This window comes from Homarus americanus, unplaced genomic scaffold (genome assembly GCF_018991925.1).
Source record: "Homarus americanus isolate GMGI-L3 unplaced genomic scaffold, GMGI_Hamer_2.0 scaffold42391, whole genome shotgun sequence".
Lineage (NCBI taxonomy): Eukaryota > Metazoa > Arthropoda > Malacostraca > Decapoda > Nephropidae > Homarus > Homarus americanus.
In genome coordinates, this window is record NW_024744462.1 from 77183 (window position 1) to 95173 (window position 17991).

Genomic DNA, 17991 nt, shown 5'->3' on the forward strand with positions numbered 1-17991 from the left:
GAAAAAAGTATATAAAGAAAACGCCCTAAATTCCCTAGCGTTTTTTCTTCGTCTTCTGTGGTTCTGTGTCACCTAGGAGGGGTGGTGGGTGTTCCTTGCCTCCTTCAGAGACCTCCAGGAATAATTCAATTTGAAGTCCACCTCTGCCCTGTTATTATGAGCTATAAGGAAGACCATTTTTATTTCTTCATCTTGTGGTTGGTTGGTTGTGGTGGTTGGTGTGTGGGGGTGGTTGGGTGTGAAATTGGTTGGTGGGGAGTGGTAGTTGGTGTAAGAATTGGTTGGTGTGGGGTGGTTGGTGGTGTAAATTGGTTGGTGTGAGAGGTGGTTGAATATGAGGATAGTGAATAGTATTAGAGTGGTGGTTGGTTGTGGGGTGGTGGTTGGTGTAGGGGTGGTGGTTGGTGTGTGGTGGTTGAGGGTGGTGGTGGTGGTGGTGGTGAGGGGGTGGTTGGTGGTGAACGAAGAGGTAAGACAACAAGGCGAATTCGATGATATTTCCTATACAAAACCTGGATATCTCCCCCTCCCTCTCCCCCTCCTCCCCCCAGAAAAAAAATCAATCACACACTACGTTAAATTTCAATCCTCGTTAATGAGTCGTTAAGAATACAGGTAATTACTCACTTCTTTAGCGAAATCATAAAAAAGTCTGAAAATGGCGTAAACACTACACTAAGATTGTACTGATTATATATATTAATATTTCTTAACTATCGCCAGGCGCCAATATTTACTAATGATCGTTCGTGAATTTATTTTTTTCCCGTAACAAGCTATAAGGTAGTATTTTAATGACTGTCTTTTCAAGGACTAATATAATGTTTAAAATGCCATTAACTTGTACTCAGACTATCGTAATTGAATTTATTATTTTTTTATATATTTTTTTATATTTTAGCATCAGTTATAAGATAAGGTTTAGGTCGAAGGTCAAATTTCTCAGGATAAATAATTCTTGTGACATTCTTACATCTTTAATTATGAGGAATGTTTCACGTTCTAGGCTTTTGAGAAGGTGAACACAGAACGTCTATATCTAAACCAAGACCGTGATATAGGACTTCCATCCTTAAAGGCGAAAATTATGATAACACTTGGTTTAACACTATAATGCCCAGGTCCCACGGGTATACAGAGATCACATGGGAATAATTAAGACGGAAGATAATGTTAAGATATTGGAACATTTACCGACATGGAGCTAAAGACGATATGCCGCTGTCAGTTTGTTGGTGTTTCGTCCTTATCGTCAAAGCCTTCTGGTATCGTTACGTTTACCACATGAAAAAATTACAACACATTGACGATAATGAAAAACATATAACCACGTCACCAATTAATTATTATTATTATTATTATTATTATTATTATTATTATTATTATTATTATTATTATTATTATCGTTGTTATTCCATAGTGTGTGTGTGTGTGTGTGTGTGTGTGTTAAAGGTATATGAGAGAGAGAGAGAGAGAGAGAGAGAGAGAGAGAGAGAGAGAGAGAGAGAGAGATCTAACACCTTTCAGTAAGAGAGACACCTTGAGACGCAGGTGTTGGGACGTACAAGAGACTAGACTGTAAGCAGGTGTTACAGGTACTCAACGGGGGAAGGAAGGGGTGGGGAGGGGTGAAGAAGGAGGGGTTAAGAAGGTTCTGTATAACATTTCTTCCTACCTCTCCTAGTATCGACATGCAAAAGAGGTTAGTAATAAGATTCTCGGCGGCATAGCACTTTCTTCCTCCTTCCACTCCATAACCCCCTCTCAACCCCCCACCTTTACCCCTCACCCCCCCCTACCACAGACTGTATGGGTTGCCAGTCAGTCGATCGATGGAATAAATAACTCCAGTCTGTTATTTCTTGAACTGCCTTAAAACCACGGAATTAAAAGGTTGAGGTATTGTTATTGTTTTTTTTTTGTTATTTAATTTGATTCAACAACTACAGTAAAAGGTCTTGAAGCTGGTAACTCAAAATGTTGATAGATAGACAGAGAGACACGCATAGATAGACAGATAGACAGACATAAATAGACTAATAAAGATAGATTGAATAGGTAGATAGATGGATAGATAAAGAAATAGATTAATAAATATACTAAGCACCGTAAGTATAAAGGAGCTATATGAATGTTTATATTAAGAAATAGATCTTAAGACATAGTATACACCACAATATATTTCTTATCGGGTATAATAAATGTATTCGTGTTGAAGTGGGAGTTCTTGTTTACGTGGTAACAGTGGTCGGTGAAGGGTATAGGTCGGTGAGGGTATTGTGGTAACAGTGTCGCCAGCCCGCCTTATGTGTGTGTGTGTGTGTGTGTGTGTGTGTGTGTGTGTGTGTCATTAGGACCTAAATGCAGCCGTTATCCTGACACATGGCTCGTATAAATCACACACAATGTTGCCAGAGACGGAGGTAAGCGACATCTCAGACCTCCTCCCCGTCAATCCAACTCTTGCTGGGGGCCCTGTTTGTCTGGGTGGTGGTGGTGATTGTTGAGGTGGTGATGATGGGGGTGTGGTGGTAGGGGTGATTGTTATGGTGGTGGTGATTGTTGCGGTGGTGGTGATAGTAGTGATGATAGTAACGGTAGTTGGTGTAGTGATGGTGGTGATGATTGTGATGGCAGTGTGATGCAGTGGTGGTGGTATGGTGCAGGGAAGGTGAAGTGCTGATGGTGGTGATTTAAGAAGAGGGAGGAGAAGGAAGGAAAAGAAGAGATAGGGATGAGAGATATGGAGAGGGAGAAAATAAAAAGGGGGAGGGAGGGGGGAGCAATCAAGGACGAAGGGAAGGTAGGCAGGAAAATAGAGAGAAAGGGAAAGAGGAGGAAGAAACAGAGGAGGAGAGGGGAGGAAAGAGAGAGAATTAATCAAGGGAGAAAGAGAAGGAGGAAGAATATGCCCATACATAATACACAATATGTTTATTAAAGGATTTCCAGTGACTTCATAGAGACCGGGGTGAGGGGACACACACAGCACCTACCTGAGGGGGGGGACACAGCACCTACCTGAGGGGGGAGGGAGGAGACACAGCACCTACTTGAGGGGGGGGAGGGAGGGGACACAGCACTTACTTGAGGGGGCAGGAGGGGGACACAACACCTGAGGGGGGGAGGGAGGGACACAGCACCTACCTGAGGGGGGACACAGCACCTACCTGAGAGGGGGGAGGAGGGGACACAGCACCTACCTGAGGGGGGGGGGAGGAGGGACACAACACCTACGTGAGGGGGGGAGGGAGGGACACAGCACCTACCTGAGGGGGGACACAGCACCTACCTGAGGGGGGACACAGCACCTACCTGAGGGGGGGATGGGGGGAGGGACACAGCACCACCTGAGGGGGGACACAGCACCTACCTGAGGGGGGACACAGCACCTGAGAGGGGGGGGATGGGAGGGGAGACACAGCACCTACCTCCTCACCGTCAATTTAATACTCATTCTCTCCTGATGACTTTCTCTATTGAATGATAAAATGTTATTTATGGTAATCAGTGTGGAGTGAGACTCGTTAAGACCTCCGCCTCACTGCCTCGCCTCGGACGCCTCCACCAAATGGCCGGCGTTATTATTATTTATCCAAACAAACACGAGGTTTTTTTTTTTTCCTTGGTATGTTTTACTGGCTTGCCGATACAGGTTCCTCCTTCTCCCTGTTTTGACCAATAGGGTGAAAGGGAGGGAGGGATGAGGGAGAGTAAAAACAAGGTGGAAAGGGTAGTGGGTGGGTGGGTAGGTGGGAGGGAAGTCTGTCAGGAGGAGAGTGCTTACGTAAATGATAGGGAGGGAGAGTGTTAGTGAGAGGGGTGTTAGTAAAGGGGAGTATAGGTATGAGAGAGAGAGAGAGAAAGAGGGGGAGAGAGAGAGAGAGAGAGAGAGGGCGAGAGAGAGAGAGATATCAACAGAGAGTGTAAATGAGAGGGATATGAGTGTGTGTGGGTGTGGTTCTCTTCCTACATCACCACTCATTATCCACCTCTACCCCATCCCCATCCTCCCTCTCTCCATCCACCACCCCACCGGCACTGGCACTCCTCTCCCCTCCACCCCCCCTCCTCTCCCCTCCACCCCCCTCCCCTCTCTCCCGCCACTCCTCGACAAATTTAATGATATTTTTTCCTTGGGACAATCAACATATAATGTAGGCAGCGGCGCGGGGACTTTAGGAGAGGTTAATCCGCGCTACCAAATTACCCTTGGCATAAAAATCCATTACCACTGAACACAATCCTCTCCTGTCCTAGATTACTACACGAACTATTTTCCAATTAACAAGCTCTGGAAACCGACAAATCCCTATTAACTTTTAACTTGGGGGAAACTTGTCGTGGTGTGTGTGACCCAGGGGCCGTCACTGGAGGCACCGGCTAGCTGGAAAGAAAATGGTAGGAAGGTTTTGCGACGCGGGGAGAAAGAAAACGGCAGTGAGGGAAAATGTTAGAAATGTGGGGGGGAAAAATGAGAGTTAGGGAATTTATAATAGTAAATGGTAGGGAAAAGGAATGATTCGTTGGAAACCAAAAATATGTTGTAAGAAAAGTAAGAGAAACAGATAAAAGACTAGAGAAACATATAAGAAAGACAATGTGAGAAATATGATAATGAAAACGGTAAAGCAATAAGAAGGAAACCGAAGGAAATTTATAAAGAAACTACAAAAACTAGAGAGAAAATGTAGAAAACACAAGAGACGAACAATAGGAAGATGTGAAAGAAAACGGAAGATGTGAAAGAAAACGGAAGGTGTCCAGCACTCTTGTGTCTACCTCGACAATATTGTTATACCGGAGTTTTATCACTGAAATTTTAAGGATAACTGTGTTTTCTTATTGTTAACTATCAATAGGATATTATTTCTAGTGTCTCCGGAAAGTTGGAGAAACTGTAGGGACGTTTAGCATGTGTTGGAGCCAAAAATAAATCGAGTTTCACATTAAGATCTTCTAGAATCCCACTAAACCAACAGATGGTACAGAACCCCTTCAAATACAACAGTTCAAGACTTTTAATACAATACCCTCAGGACTGGTCTTGATACAGCTGTCGTCTGGTTTAAAGTGGTGATTCTCTTTACAGTCTTAATGAAGTACTAACGTGTTCTAATCACTCGGTCGTCTTAGTCGTCGTCTAAGTCTTTTTTTCGTCGTGTTATTCGTCTTTGTCATCGTCTTAGTTCTTTCTTGGCGCCTTTGTCGTCGTCTTAGTCGTCATCTTAGTCGTCTGTCGTCTTTGTCGTCGTCTTTGTCATCGTCTTAGTCGTTTTTTATCTTCGTCGTTCTGTTGCAGACGAAGGGAATGGCCTGACGAAGACCCCTCCTCCTCCAGCCTCTCGAGAGACTTAATGGTAATTGTATTGAGACCAACATAACGGAAGTCACCGCCCTGCTCACCTTATACCCACCTGATGTCTTCCACCTTAATGATGTCTTAACAGGTAGCTAGTGAGGCGTCTGGTCCTTGTGGGCACCAACCAGGGACATAGGAGGGGGTAGTCGGGAGGAGTTTACTGTAGGTGCAGATAACGTAAGGTGGAATCCGAAGGTCGTAGAGGGAGAAGAGGGAGAGTATTTTTTTTTACTAACGTATGTGTTTGTCATCAAGGGAGTCTATTGAAGAAAGGAAGGATATTTTTTTTTAAGAAGGGAGCATATAGTTTCTCAATGAGGGAAAGTCTATTCACAAGAAGGGAAGCCACTATCCAGATGTACTTACTACCCTTGTTTTGGTCTAGTCTGGGAAAGTGAAGGGAAGGATACTGTATAGGTGGGAAAGAAGGAGACATCCATACACACCAAGCAAAGAAAAATGAAACTTGAGAAATAGTAAACAACATAGAATTAATAAATGGCGAATAACTAACAAAATATTGATAATAAATAGACACTTACAATAAAATAATCAAGAAATAGTAAATGAAGAGAAATTGAAGCAAGGAACAGTGTGAAAATAAACAAGTGTGAAGCAACAAGGTGACTAATGACCAGTGAGGATAGTGTGTACCGCAGTGACCACACAGTACTGAGTCACGTCTGCTGGAAGGCCATTAATAACACGAGTCAGGCGCTAACAATAATAACTTTTCTTTTTTTAGGAGTTATCTTTAAACAGGCCGTCAAGTTACTGTCTCTCGCATCACCCCGGAGAGACTGTTATCATTGGGGTGTCTGGTTCGTCTCTCAGCTACTGTTATCTATCTCTCCCTTGGGTGTAAATGTCATCTAATGATGTATAATTTACGTAGGATACTGTGTGTGTTGTGTCGTAAGTGAAGCAATTAATTTCTTGCTTCATTCTGTATGTCTTTTAAGAAGTGATGAAGTAAAATGATTATTATATATATTAAAAGACAATGAAAATACGAAATAAAATATATAAATTCCATTGGGTCAAAATTATGTTGTTTTCCCTCGGCCAAGAATCATTTATACGACTAAGCGAGAGACACACCATAACCTCTCCTAAACGCAATAATGTAATTAACTTCCCCCGAATAATAATCATATTCCCCAGACTAAGCCGTAATTTTCTCACCTGCCTAAGCATTCATCATTTGGTAAGATCAAAAGAATAAAAGTGAGCCAGAATTCCCTTCGCCCGCCAAAACAAAACGATATTACCCTTTTCGCGCCAAAAAGGTCCTAATCTTTTCCCGCCAAAATAGTATAATCTTTTCCCGCGCAAACCGGCTTCAGTTGGGAGATCAGTAGCGTAAAAGTGGGGCGGCATAATTGATGGGAGAAACGAGGTTTTCCAGTTAATTTGACTGTGACGATAATTACTGCCATCTAGATCAATTAAGCCCATGTTTTATCGTCCCTTAATTAGATTAGCGCGGAAGAGAGTTAGAGGTAAATTGCCTCTTGTTATCTGGGCTCGGTGTTTTTGTCCTTAAGTCGAATAATCTGGCTGGCTTGATCTGGGTTGGCGGGTGGAGGGTTGGGTTGGTTGGTTGATGCGATCCACTCAGTGACTGGTTAAGTGCACATCTACCTAGCTATGATAATGGACTAATTAACACCATCTGGGGGTGGTTATATACGCGGGGTGTTCCTTCGAGATGGACAGACAGCCATCAGATGCGTTTTTCATCCCGGGTTGACGTGGGTGAAAGCAGCTGATGAATGAAGGAAAATTGGATTGAGAAATTGATGGCCGTTCGTTCGATGGAGTTAACAAAATGTAATTTCTTATAAACCGTCGACAAGCGCAGACATTATAAGGATTTTGGTCTCATGTGCTTCAATACATTTAAGTTTATATATCGTATCGTGATCCCAAGACCTAAGTTGTCATAATATAGATTTAGACATAAGAGAGTAACAAAATACCTCGCCTCCATGTACAAACCAAAACAAACACATAATACTAAAATACATCTGTAAGTCAATAACAACCTCAAAACAAGAACAGAACAAGAAATCCACACCAACTGACCTCCATTTGGTTCTCCTGTTCTGGAACCACGTCTTGACCTGAGCGTCGGTCATCTTCAGTTGTTTGGCCAGGGCGGCTCGTTCGCTCGACGCCAGGTACTTCTGTTTGTTGAAGCGCTTCTCTAGCTCGTTCACCTGTAGGAGGAAGGAACCACGCTGTTACCGCGCCATGACATGACCCGTTGTTAGTTGTGGAGGGAGGAGAGGAGGGAGGAGAGGGTAGACATATAGAGAGATGCTGAGTGTGGGGAGGTAGCCGGGGAGGGGGGAAGAAGGAGAGGGGGAGAGGGAAAACCCATTGAGCGATGCTAAATGGGGGAAATTAACAGGGGAAAAATTCCTTAGGACTTATTAGTTGTAGGGGAATTAAGTGGATTTATACCCTTAAGAACTACTGGCTGTGGGGAGTTAGCTGGGGAATATTCTTGAAAAATTAAATAAAGTGTAGGAAGGAATCATAAGAATGACACTGAAGAAGGTGCTGTAGCAGGTGTGGGGAGTAAGTAGAACACACACACACAGAGGTTCGAACCCGGGTCCTCTGCCACAGCCAACACCGTATAGCCTACAGTAGTGACGCTTTGGTAGCAAAAGGTGTCAGTCGGATATTTTTTTGTTTGTATGTGGTGAGTTGTACACACGAGGGAGGGGAGTAAAAAAATGCACAACAGCGGCCGTTCACAAGTGCAATAACCGTGTGAAGGGGTGGGGGAGTGGGAGGAACGGGATGGTGGGGAGGGTAGGAGTGGGAGGAACGGGATGGTGGGGAGGGTAGGAGTGGGAGGAAGGAAAGGGGAGAGGGTAGGGGGGGAGAGAAGGTCGGGAGGGATAGGTAGGAGAGGGTTGGAGGTAGGACTTGACTATAGGGAGTGAGGAGGAGAAAAAAGACCAAGGGAATGGGTAGAAGGGAAAGAGCAATGGAGAGAGGGAGGAGGAGAGAGAAGAGAGTGAGAGAGGATGGATGTAGACCAGAGGAGGAGAAGGAGAAGGGAGAGGAGTAAGGAAGAGGGTAGGAGGGGAAGGAAAGGGAAGAGAAGAGGAAGGGGGATACCAAAGAGAAGGCGTAGAGGGGAAAGGAGGATACCAGGGGGAGAGTGGGAGAGGGAAGGGGGGTACCAGGGGAGAGTGGGGAGGGAAGGGGGATACAGGGGAGGTGGGGAGAGAGAAGTCCCAGGGGAGAATGGGAGGAGAGGTGAAGGGGGTACCAGGGGAGAGTGGGAGAGGAAGGGGGGGCACCAGGGAGGTCGGGGAGGGGAAAGGAGGATACCAGGGGGGGGAGAGTGGGAGAGGGAAGGGGGGTACCAGGGGAGAATGGGAGAGGGAAGGGGGGTACCAGGGGGAGAGTGGGAGAGGGAAGGGGGGTACCAGGGGGAGGAGGATACCAGGGGGAAGGGAGAGATGCCAGGTGTGAAAACCACAGTCCCTAGAGGAGGATGTCGAATGTTTTTAGCACTGTCTTGTGTATGTAACCCAAAACACAAGTCTGGATAACATGTAAAAAAGTATCAGTGAGTTTGTGTGTTATTTAGGGTCATGTGTTGAGGCTAATGTGGGAGAGATTTATAGTTTATGTGGAAAGGAAGAGTTTATGTGGAAAAGAAAAGTCCATAGAAGTTTATGAAGGTTTGTTTTAATACCATTCTGAGTTGTTTTGAAGGCTTAAGTGGTGTAATCAGGGTTTATTTTCACTATACTAAGTTGTTTTAATTTTTAGTGGTTTAATCAGGGTTTATTTACACCATCTAATTTATAAGTTATAGTTTAAAGTATTAGTATAAGGCGATATGACGTGAGTTTATGCCTTAATTATATAGATCAGGTAATTAATTAAGACTAATATCACCTGTCCATTGAGGTATATAGATAGGTAATTAAGTGTTGTGATTATATCTGAACACGTGTATAGGCTGTAGTGAAGATATATATAATTTAGTTAAGTGTGTGATATCTAGTGGAGTTATTTATTTACTTAGGAACTATATCTGATTATTGGTTTTTTTAGTGATATACCAGTTGAAGGGGTGTGTGTGTGTGTGTGTGTGTGTGTGTGTGTGTGTGTGTGTGTGTGTGTGTGTGTGTGTGTGTGTGTGTGTGTGTGTGTGTGTGTGTGTGTGTGTGTGTGTGTGTGTGTGTGTGTGTGTGTGTGTGTGTGTGTGTGTGTGTGTGTGTGTGTGTGTGTGTGTGTGTGTGTGTGTGTGTGTGTGTGTGTGTGTGTGTGTGTGTGTGTGTGTGTGTGTGTGTGTGTGTGTGTGTGTGTGTGTGTGTGTGTGTGTGTGTGTGTGTGTGTGTGTGTGTGTGTGTGTGTGTGTGTGTGTGTGTGTGTGTGTGTGTGTGTGTGTGTGTGTGTGTGTGTGTGTGTGTGTGTGTGTGTGTGTGTGTGTGTGTGTGTGTGTGTGTGTGTGTGTGTGTGTGTGTGACTGTGTTATTGTGTGCGTGCGTGCGTGCGTTCTAGATAATATTTTCACTTGTGTATTTCGTATAGATAAAAGAAAGTGTTAGTGAAAGGGAAATTAATTTAGTTCAAGGTGTAAGTTGAGGACGGCTACAGCAAGTACACTTAAAGAGGTCACTGATAATTAATTAGTGTCTTATAAGTATGTCTGGTAATTACTTATGTCTGATTATATGTTAGTAATGTGTTAAGTAATATATTATCTGAATATTAATGATATAATCCCTCATGATCTTGGCTTAGAAAACTGGTTATGTTATGTTATGTTATGTTATGTTTATGTAGATGTTACGTTATCTTATGTTATGTTAGGTTAGGTTATGTTTTGTTAATGTGTTATAACATGAATATTAATTAAAACAAATACAGGTTAATTAAAAAAGTGATATACCTCTATAACAAACGTCTTATTACTTGCGTTAGTCTAATTAATTAACGAAAATTTTATAAATGTCGCAGAAAACACATCAAGAATTTATATTGTATTGAAAAAATTCTGTATTTTTCTTAAGGGTATTTTTAGTGAGTTGTTGTGTCGTTCTTGTCGGGGATAAGGTGTAGTGAGGTGAGGTAAGCTGGTAATATACTGACGCAGGTGTGAACAGGTGAGATGTTCTTTACCTGATCAAGCTGTGTGTGTGTGTGTGTGTGTGTGTGTGTGTGTGTGTGTGTGTGTGTTGATATGATAAGGCTTGTGTGCGTATAGATGTCGGGGCAGAAGGAAGGAAGGAACGAAGGAAGGAGGGGATAGGACTCACCTGTACTCTGGTGAAGGAGGTACGGGGCTTCTTGCGTTTGGGCGGCGTCCTGGACTGGTAGGGGTGACCGATCCTACGAGGGAAGCCGAAGGGACCTGATGGAGAGACAAGGAAAGGTCAAAGGTCATCAGAGGGTCAACAAGGACACGAGGAACATCATAAAACAACACGTCATACAATAATTCCAAGAAGTTATTAATACTACTCATCATCATCATCATCATCATCATCATCATCATCATCATCTACAGTCCTTACCCTCACTACATCAGAACTACCTAAGTGTAAACAAGGCAATCCAGACAGCTACAGGGAGAGACACAACAGCCTCTCGTGGTGTCTTGAGGGGAACTAAAAGGTCTTGGTTGAGATGCAAATTTTTATGGTGTGCTGGGTGTGTTGGTGGTCCTGCCTGGGGTGTTGAGAGAGAGAGAGAGAGAGAGAGAGAGAGAGAGAGAGAGAGAGAGAGAGAGAGAGAGTCTGATAATGGTCCAATGTTACTGTATACTATTTTAATAACCTGATTTAATGGAACAAAACAATTGACTTACAACACTATTATTTTAGACACAATAGAGTGTGGATAATGCTATGCTGAAGGAAGATAAGTTGAAACTCTTAACCTCAAGCATATATAATATAACCTCTCTCTGTAAGGTCAATATTACCTCTCTTAATGGAGGATTGTTTTACCTGTAATTACTACGTCTTAATTGATTCAATTATTTTTATTTTATTTTTTAATTTACTTCTTTTATTTCTTGTCAGTTATTCATCATCATCTTTATTCTTTCTCTTCTTCCTCCTCCTCTTTTTCATCTAGTCTCTCCTTCCTTTTCCTTATTCTTTTCCTTTAATAGATAGGAAATTTGACTCTCTCTCTCTCTCTCTCTTCCTCACAATAGGGAAGAGGAGGAGGAGAGAGAGGACAGAGGGTGGTAATGAGGAGGACCAAGACACTAGTACACCAGATGGTTGGTACACATCACCCCAGACCACCGTGTGTGTGTGTGTGTGTGTGTGTGTGTGTGTGTGTGTGTGTGTGTGTGTGTGTGTGTGTGTGTGTGTGTGTGTTATATCACCCTATGTACAGCCCGCAGTGTACAATATCCAACACACCCAATTAACCTGACGAACCTCAATCATTACCTGGGGACGACCTGTGGGACTTAGGGGACCTGGGACTTAGGGGACCTGGGACTTGGGAGACCTGGGACTTAGGGACCTGGGACTTGGAGACCTGGGACTTGGGAGACCTGGGACTTGGGACCTGGGGATTACTTGGGAACTTCAAGAATATCCCGTTGGCTCTAAGTCTCGGGGTGAAGATGGTGAAGCATGGGGAGTTGAAATAGGGGAGGAAAGAGGAAGGGGGGAGTTTAGATGAGGAAGGACTGAAGATGGGGAGGTGAAGTTTAGAGGGGGGGTGGTGGATTTGGGGAGGAAGGAGAAGTTTTGGAGGAGAGGGGGGGGGGGGGGGGGGGAGAGAGAGAGAGAGATTTTCTAGGGAGGAGGTTGAGAGTTAAGAGAGTTAAACTAGGGAGGAGTGGGAGGAGAGAGGGAGGAGGGGGGAGAGGGGAGAGAGCTTCACTACCTGGACGCTGTACAGTGACACCCGAGAATTGTGGTGGTCACTTACAGGGTACTTAAATAGAGGGGCGCGCTGTTGGGTTGGGGGAGTGGGGAGGAGGAGGGATGGGGAGAGGAGGGAGAGTGAGAGGATAGGAGAAGAGGGAGATGTAAAACTGAGAGTGAGAGGGATAGGGAGAGGAGGGGGAGAAGGTTGGAGAGAGGGAGGAAAGAGATAGGAGGGGGGAGAAGGATGGATGAAAATAGAGGGAGGAGTGAGAGGGAGAGGAAAGAGGATTAAAATTAAGGAATGGGAGATAACAGTTGGGGAGAATAGATGGGGAGATAAGGGGGTGGGTGGGTGACCCCCAGGTGTGTTGGGGGCGATGTGAACTTCCCCAACACACCTGTATTTGTGTACATGTATTAAGTACAGGGCTTAAAGGTAGTACACACACACACATCACCACACAACCAACACACACAACACAAACACACACACACACACACACACACATACACACACACAACACACACACACACACACACATCACTACACATACACAATTAACACACACACACACACACACACACACACACACACACACACACACACACACACACACACACACACACACCTAACATTAAAACAAAGATCACTTATTGAGAACATGACTTATTAGGACCGACAAAACTGTGAAAAAATGTAGAGGAAATAGAAATGTGAGCAGATGGCCAACAACAGGACAGAGAAATGTTTAAAATGACGGTGTGTGGTGGTGATGGACAGGTATGGGTGGTGGTGACAGGGTGGTGATGGACAGGTGTGGGTGGTGGTGGGCAGGTATGGGTGGTGATGGACAGGTATGGGTGGTGGTGGACAGGTATGGGTGGTGGTGGACAGGTATGGGTGGTGATGGACAGGTATGGGTGGTGGTGGACAGTGGTGGGTGGTGGTGGAGAGGTATGGGTGGTGGTGGACAGGTATGGGTGGTGATGGACAGGTATGGGTGGTGGTGGACAGGTATGGGTGGTGGTGGACAGGTATGGGTGGTGATGGACAGGTATGGTGGTGGTGGACAGGTATGGGTGGTGGTGGAGAGGTATGGGTGGTGGTGGACAGGTATGGGTGGTGATGGACAGGTATGGGTGGTGATGACAGGTGGTGATGGACAGGCATGGGTGGTGATGGACAGGTGGGTGGTGTGATGGACAGGTATGGGTGGTGGTGGACAGGTATGGGTGGTGATGGACAGGTATGGGTGGTGATGGACAGGTATGGGTGGGGATAGGTATGGGTGGTGATGGACAGGCATGGGTGGTGGTGGACAGGTATGGGTGGTGGTGGAGAGGTATGGGTGGTGGGCAGGTATGGGTGGTGGTGGACAGTATGGGTGGGATGGACAGGTATGTGGGTGGTGTGGACAGGTATGGGTGGTGGTGGACAGGTATGGGTGGTGGTGGGCAGGTATGGGTGGTGGTGACAGGTATGGGTGGTGATGGACAGGTATGGGTGGTGGTGGACAGGTATGGGTGGTGGTGGACAGGTATGGGGTGGTGATGGACAGGTATGGGTGGTGGTGGACAGGCATGGGTGGTGGTGGAGAGGCATGGGTGGTGGGGCAGGTATGGGTGGTGGTGGACAGGTATGGGTGGTGATGGACAGGTATGGGTGGTGATGACAGGCATGGTGTGATGGACAGGTATGGGTGGTGATGGACAGGTATGGGTGGTGGTGGAGAGGTATGGGTGGTGGTGGGCGGCATGGGTGGTGGTGGGTATGTATGGGCGGTGGTGGGCAGGTATGGGTGGTGGTGGACAGGTATGGGTGGTGGTGGCAGGTATGGGTGGTGGTGGGCAGCATGGGCGGGAAATACAGGTATGGGCGGTAGACAGGTTTAGGCCACCAGGTATGGGGTGGTGGTAGGCAGGTATGGGCGGTGGTGGATAAGTATGGGCGGGATAGACAGGTATGGGCGGGGTAGACAAGTATGTGCGGGGTAGACGGGTATGGGCGGGTAGACAGGTTTAGACAATAATTGGGCAGGTATGGGCGGTGGTGGACACGTATGGGCGGTGGTGGATAGGTATGGCTGGGATAGACGTATATGGGGTAGACGGTATAGACCATAGTTGGGCAGGTATGGGCGGTGGTGGACACGTATGGGCGGGATAGACAGGTATGGGCGGTGGACAGGTATGGGCGGATAGACAAGTAAGGGCAATGGTTGGGCATGTATGGGCGGCGGTGGAGACAAATGGGCGGTGGTGGACAGGTATGGGTGATAGACAGGTGTGGGCAATAGTTGGGCAGGTATGGGCAATAGTTGGGCAGGTATGGGCGGTGGTGGGCGAGTGTTCCCATGGAGGACTTGGGCCAGACGCCTCACTAGTGGGACACACAGGTGAGCTGGCCAGCCATGGGGACAGTTCCAAACGTCCACGCCTCCTCACGCTGAAACCCCGAGCCCTCCATGCCCTGGGTGACGGAGGCGTGGTGGACCAGGGTAACGGGCGATAGCAGGTACGATGACGGAGGCGTGGGTGACGGGAAGGTGACGGAGGAGGCGAGGATGTCGTAGCGTGGACGATAGTGACGCAAGTTTAAGATGACGGGAATGTTTGATAGAGTGACGGTGACTCTAACCAGGGTGTCGGTGATAAGGAAAGATGACAATGATGATGATAGCAAAAGTTGATGGTGACGCTCACTGAAGAGACGATAGTAAGGGTGTAATGTTGTCTGGTAAAGTTGGATGATAGTGAAAAATCTTCAGTTGACGGTAGATAATGAAGAAAGCAATCACCATCATTTCTAAATCAATGTTGACAATGAATGGACAGTCATTTAATATCATCTTCTAAAATCTTAACCAACAAACACACTCGTCACCACATCCAGCAGATTCTTGTATATAGATCACATTTATAGAAATTTAATAACCTGTTTCCATCATCCAGCTAAGGTACAGTATAGGAGATGACCTCACAAAGTTATGAGTGGGAGAGAGATAGAGGGGTGAGAGGGAGAGACGGTGAGAGGGAGAGACAGAGGGTGAGAGGGAGAGACACCTTTAAACAATCTTCAATGTGTAATGATGTTTATGTACTGTTTCCATCTTGAATTCCCTGTACGTGTACCAGTAATGTTGGGTTTGAATAAATGAAATGTCGGTGTCTGAGTGTGTGTGTGTAAGTTGAATTATCGTTTGATGCAGAGCTACTAGTTTATCGTGCACACACTGTCCATCCTGTGAGGGTAGCTCCTACAACTACAAGTACACAAAATATCTACGACCAATGCCTCTGTTAAGTTTTGCAGTTGTACAGTGAGACGTTATCTACATTTCGTAAAATATGGATATTGTCTGAGGATTCTAGGTAAGACACCATTGAGAGTCATATAGGTAGACATATTTTAAAGATTAGTTTGTTACATAATCTTGAATTTTCTTAGGCATTACATTAAAGAATGTTCTAGACGGTGCCGTAGTCTCGTCAACACACAAGCTGTACATGTCGTGTGTACAACGTCACTGTACAGACTGACCTTCATGATGTACTTGTAGCCAGGACGCAACATTTGCCTCCTGCCCACCTAAGTTCACTCAGCTGTTGTATAGATGGGCACCTAACTTTACTGCATTGGGGGAAGTGAAGGCGGTCACTGTACAGGAGGTTTAGTATACAGTGTGCTGTAACCTCACTGCCCCTAGCAGCCGTTAGGCCTATGGAACGTTTTTGTTTTTTATAGAACATGTATGTTGATCGGGTCACTGTAGTTAGGATTACAGCCAGCAACAGCCCCGAGGAGACAGACCCTCTGTTTACATGGTCTTTAAAGTTTCACAAGGGAGTAATTGTGTTGGATTTCAGATCCAAGTAACGTAACCTTCCTGACATAGTGTAGGGAGGAACACCATGGAACTGACCCTTCTTGAAAGTGCTCCTCTATCTTGGGGTGTCGTCTTCTGAAGATCTTAGTTTTCTCACCCGAGATGACAAGACTAAGATCAGTATGTACTCTCTCTCGGTATAAACAAGACCCGGGCGAGTGTAGAGGGCTGGCCGTGCTATCTTACTGCCACACAAATCACCACCTCTCATCCCCTCCACTTTAAAAACTCAAACGTCTCAAGTGATTAAGGCGGCGAAGCGTCTAATGGCCTTACCTGGATTAATTGCCTTCAAATCCAGGTGGGAAGGCGCCGCACCTCCCCATTATTTGTATAGGTACCCGAGGGAGGTACCTAAAAGTGCGCCCAAGATATCCTGAAATCTCCGGACGTCCAACAATATTTCGTTTTCGTCGGTTTTCTCGGCGCTTGTGGGAGTTTTCCGCGACTTAGTTCCACTGGATTGAGTGTCAGAATTAATCGGATATATTGGGGATGGATTGTATGTGTGGGATGACTATAGGGAGAAGAGATAGGAGAGGTTATGAGCGAAGTGTTGTGGGTCGGTGGTGGCGGCAAGGTCTCCGTGTTGGTCGGACTCGTCCCTATCGTCGACCCGACTATTAGACTCAGAAAAACAAACTGATGCCGACCTGAGCCTGTCTACGCTCGTCGCTCCCGAGAACTATCGTTAGTACTGGTGATCGCCTGGTGACGTGTGACTGACTACCTTGCTGGTGATATGTTAGCAACGAATGGTTGTGGTTGTTGTTGGAGGAGACTTAATCGTTGTGATCTGGCGGTGACTTACTGGTAGCGATCTGCTGTCTGGTTAGGTGTTGGTAAAAGCACTGATGTATTCTTGATGATGGTGATGTGATGGTGATTTATTGGTGAAGGGTTAATGGCCTGTCGGTGAAGTGCTGGTGATAGGGTAATAAAGAAGGGGATGCTGCTCTCCTGGTGAGCGTTTGGTGAGATCTTGGTGACCAGCGCTGTGGCAGATCTATATTATTATTATTATTATTATTATTATTATTATTATTATTATTATTACTATTATTATTATTATTTTTTTATTATCGTTATGATTATTGTTGTTATTATTAGTACTAGTAATCGTCATAATTATTAGTTATTAATTGTTATCATCGTCGGTTTAAATGACTACGTTAAATAAGACATTTCCACCCTCTGACATATTAATCAAGGACTTTTTCATATCAGGCGTTTACTTCAAGACAATTTAGACCACAGGTGTGCTTAACTCAGGTAAACCCAAGTGTGAGCCGTGTGGGGGTGAGGAGCGGAGACCTTGTTGATAACGGGTGACGCGCCGTAGCTCACACCACCCTGGCGAACAACTTCACCGATGGCGATCAGATTTAGCGGGATGATAGTGGTTAACGTCGGGCAACCAGGGATTATATTTTGGTTGAGTGAGCCTCCTTGACCCAGGCGTCGAGAGGGTTAAAGTTTATGTAGTGTTTGTTGGTTGTGTGGCAGAGAGAATTGTGTGGTGACGCCGTGGTTCATAATGTGGTGATGGTGGTGGTGATGGTGTTAATGTGTGATGAAGTGATTGTGACAGGGGCTTATTTTGGTTTTATTCAACCTATATATGAGACAGAAAAATATACACACACACACACACACACACACACACACACACACACACACACACACACACACACACATTGATAAACATCGATAAAGGGTAGTAATTTATGAGTGACCTTCTCCAAATTATAGGTTTTCTACCAAGTATATACACACTATACTCTATATCCCTACTGATATGAGAGGCAATTTGCCATTCTATTCCAGTAATTACAGGTTATGTATATACAGCAGCTCTGTCTGGCAA

General features: G+C 45.3%; 1 protein-coding gene across 2 annotated transcripts in view; it reads right to left on the reverse strand.

Moving 5' to 3' along the window:
* The window catches only part of LOC121877917 (T-cell leukemia homeobox protein 3-like), a 117573-nt gene that overhangs the window by 48885 nt on the left and 50697 nt on the right, over positions 1-17991 (reverse strand). For both annotated transcript variants that reach the window (XM_042383875.1, XM_042383874.1), the window contains exons 2-3: positions 10660-10754; positions 7451-7584 (exon numbers count right to left, since the gene is read on the reverse strand). In XM_042383875.1, coding sequence (XP_042239809.1) covers positions 7451-7584; positions 10660-10754 — 229 coding nt within the window. The remainder of the gene's footprint in view (positions 1-7450; positions 7585-10659; positions 10755-17991) is intronic.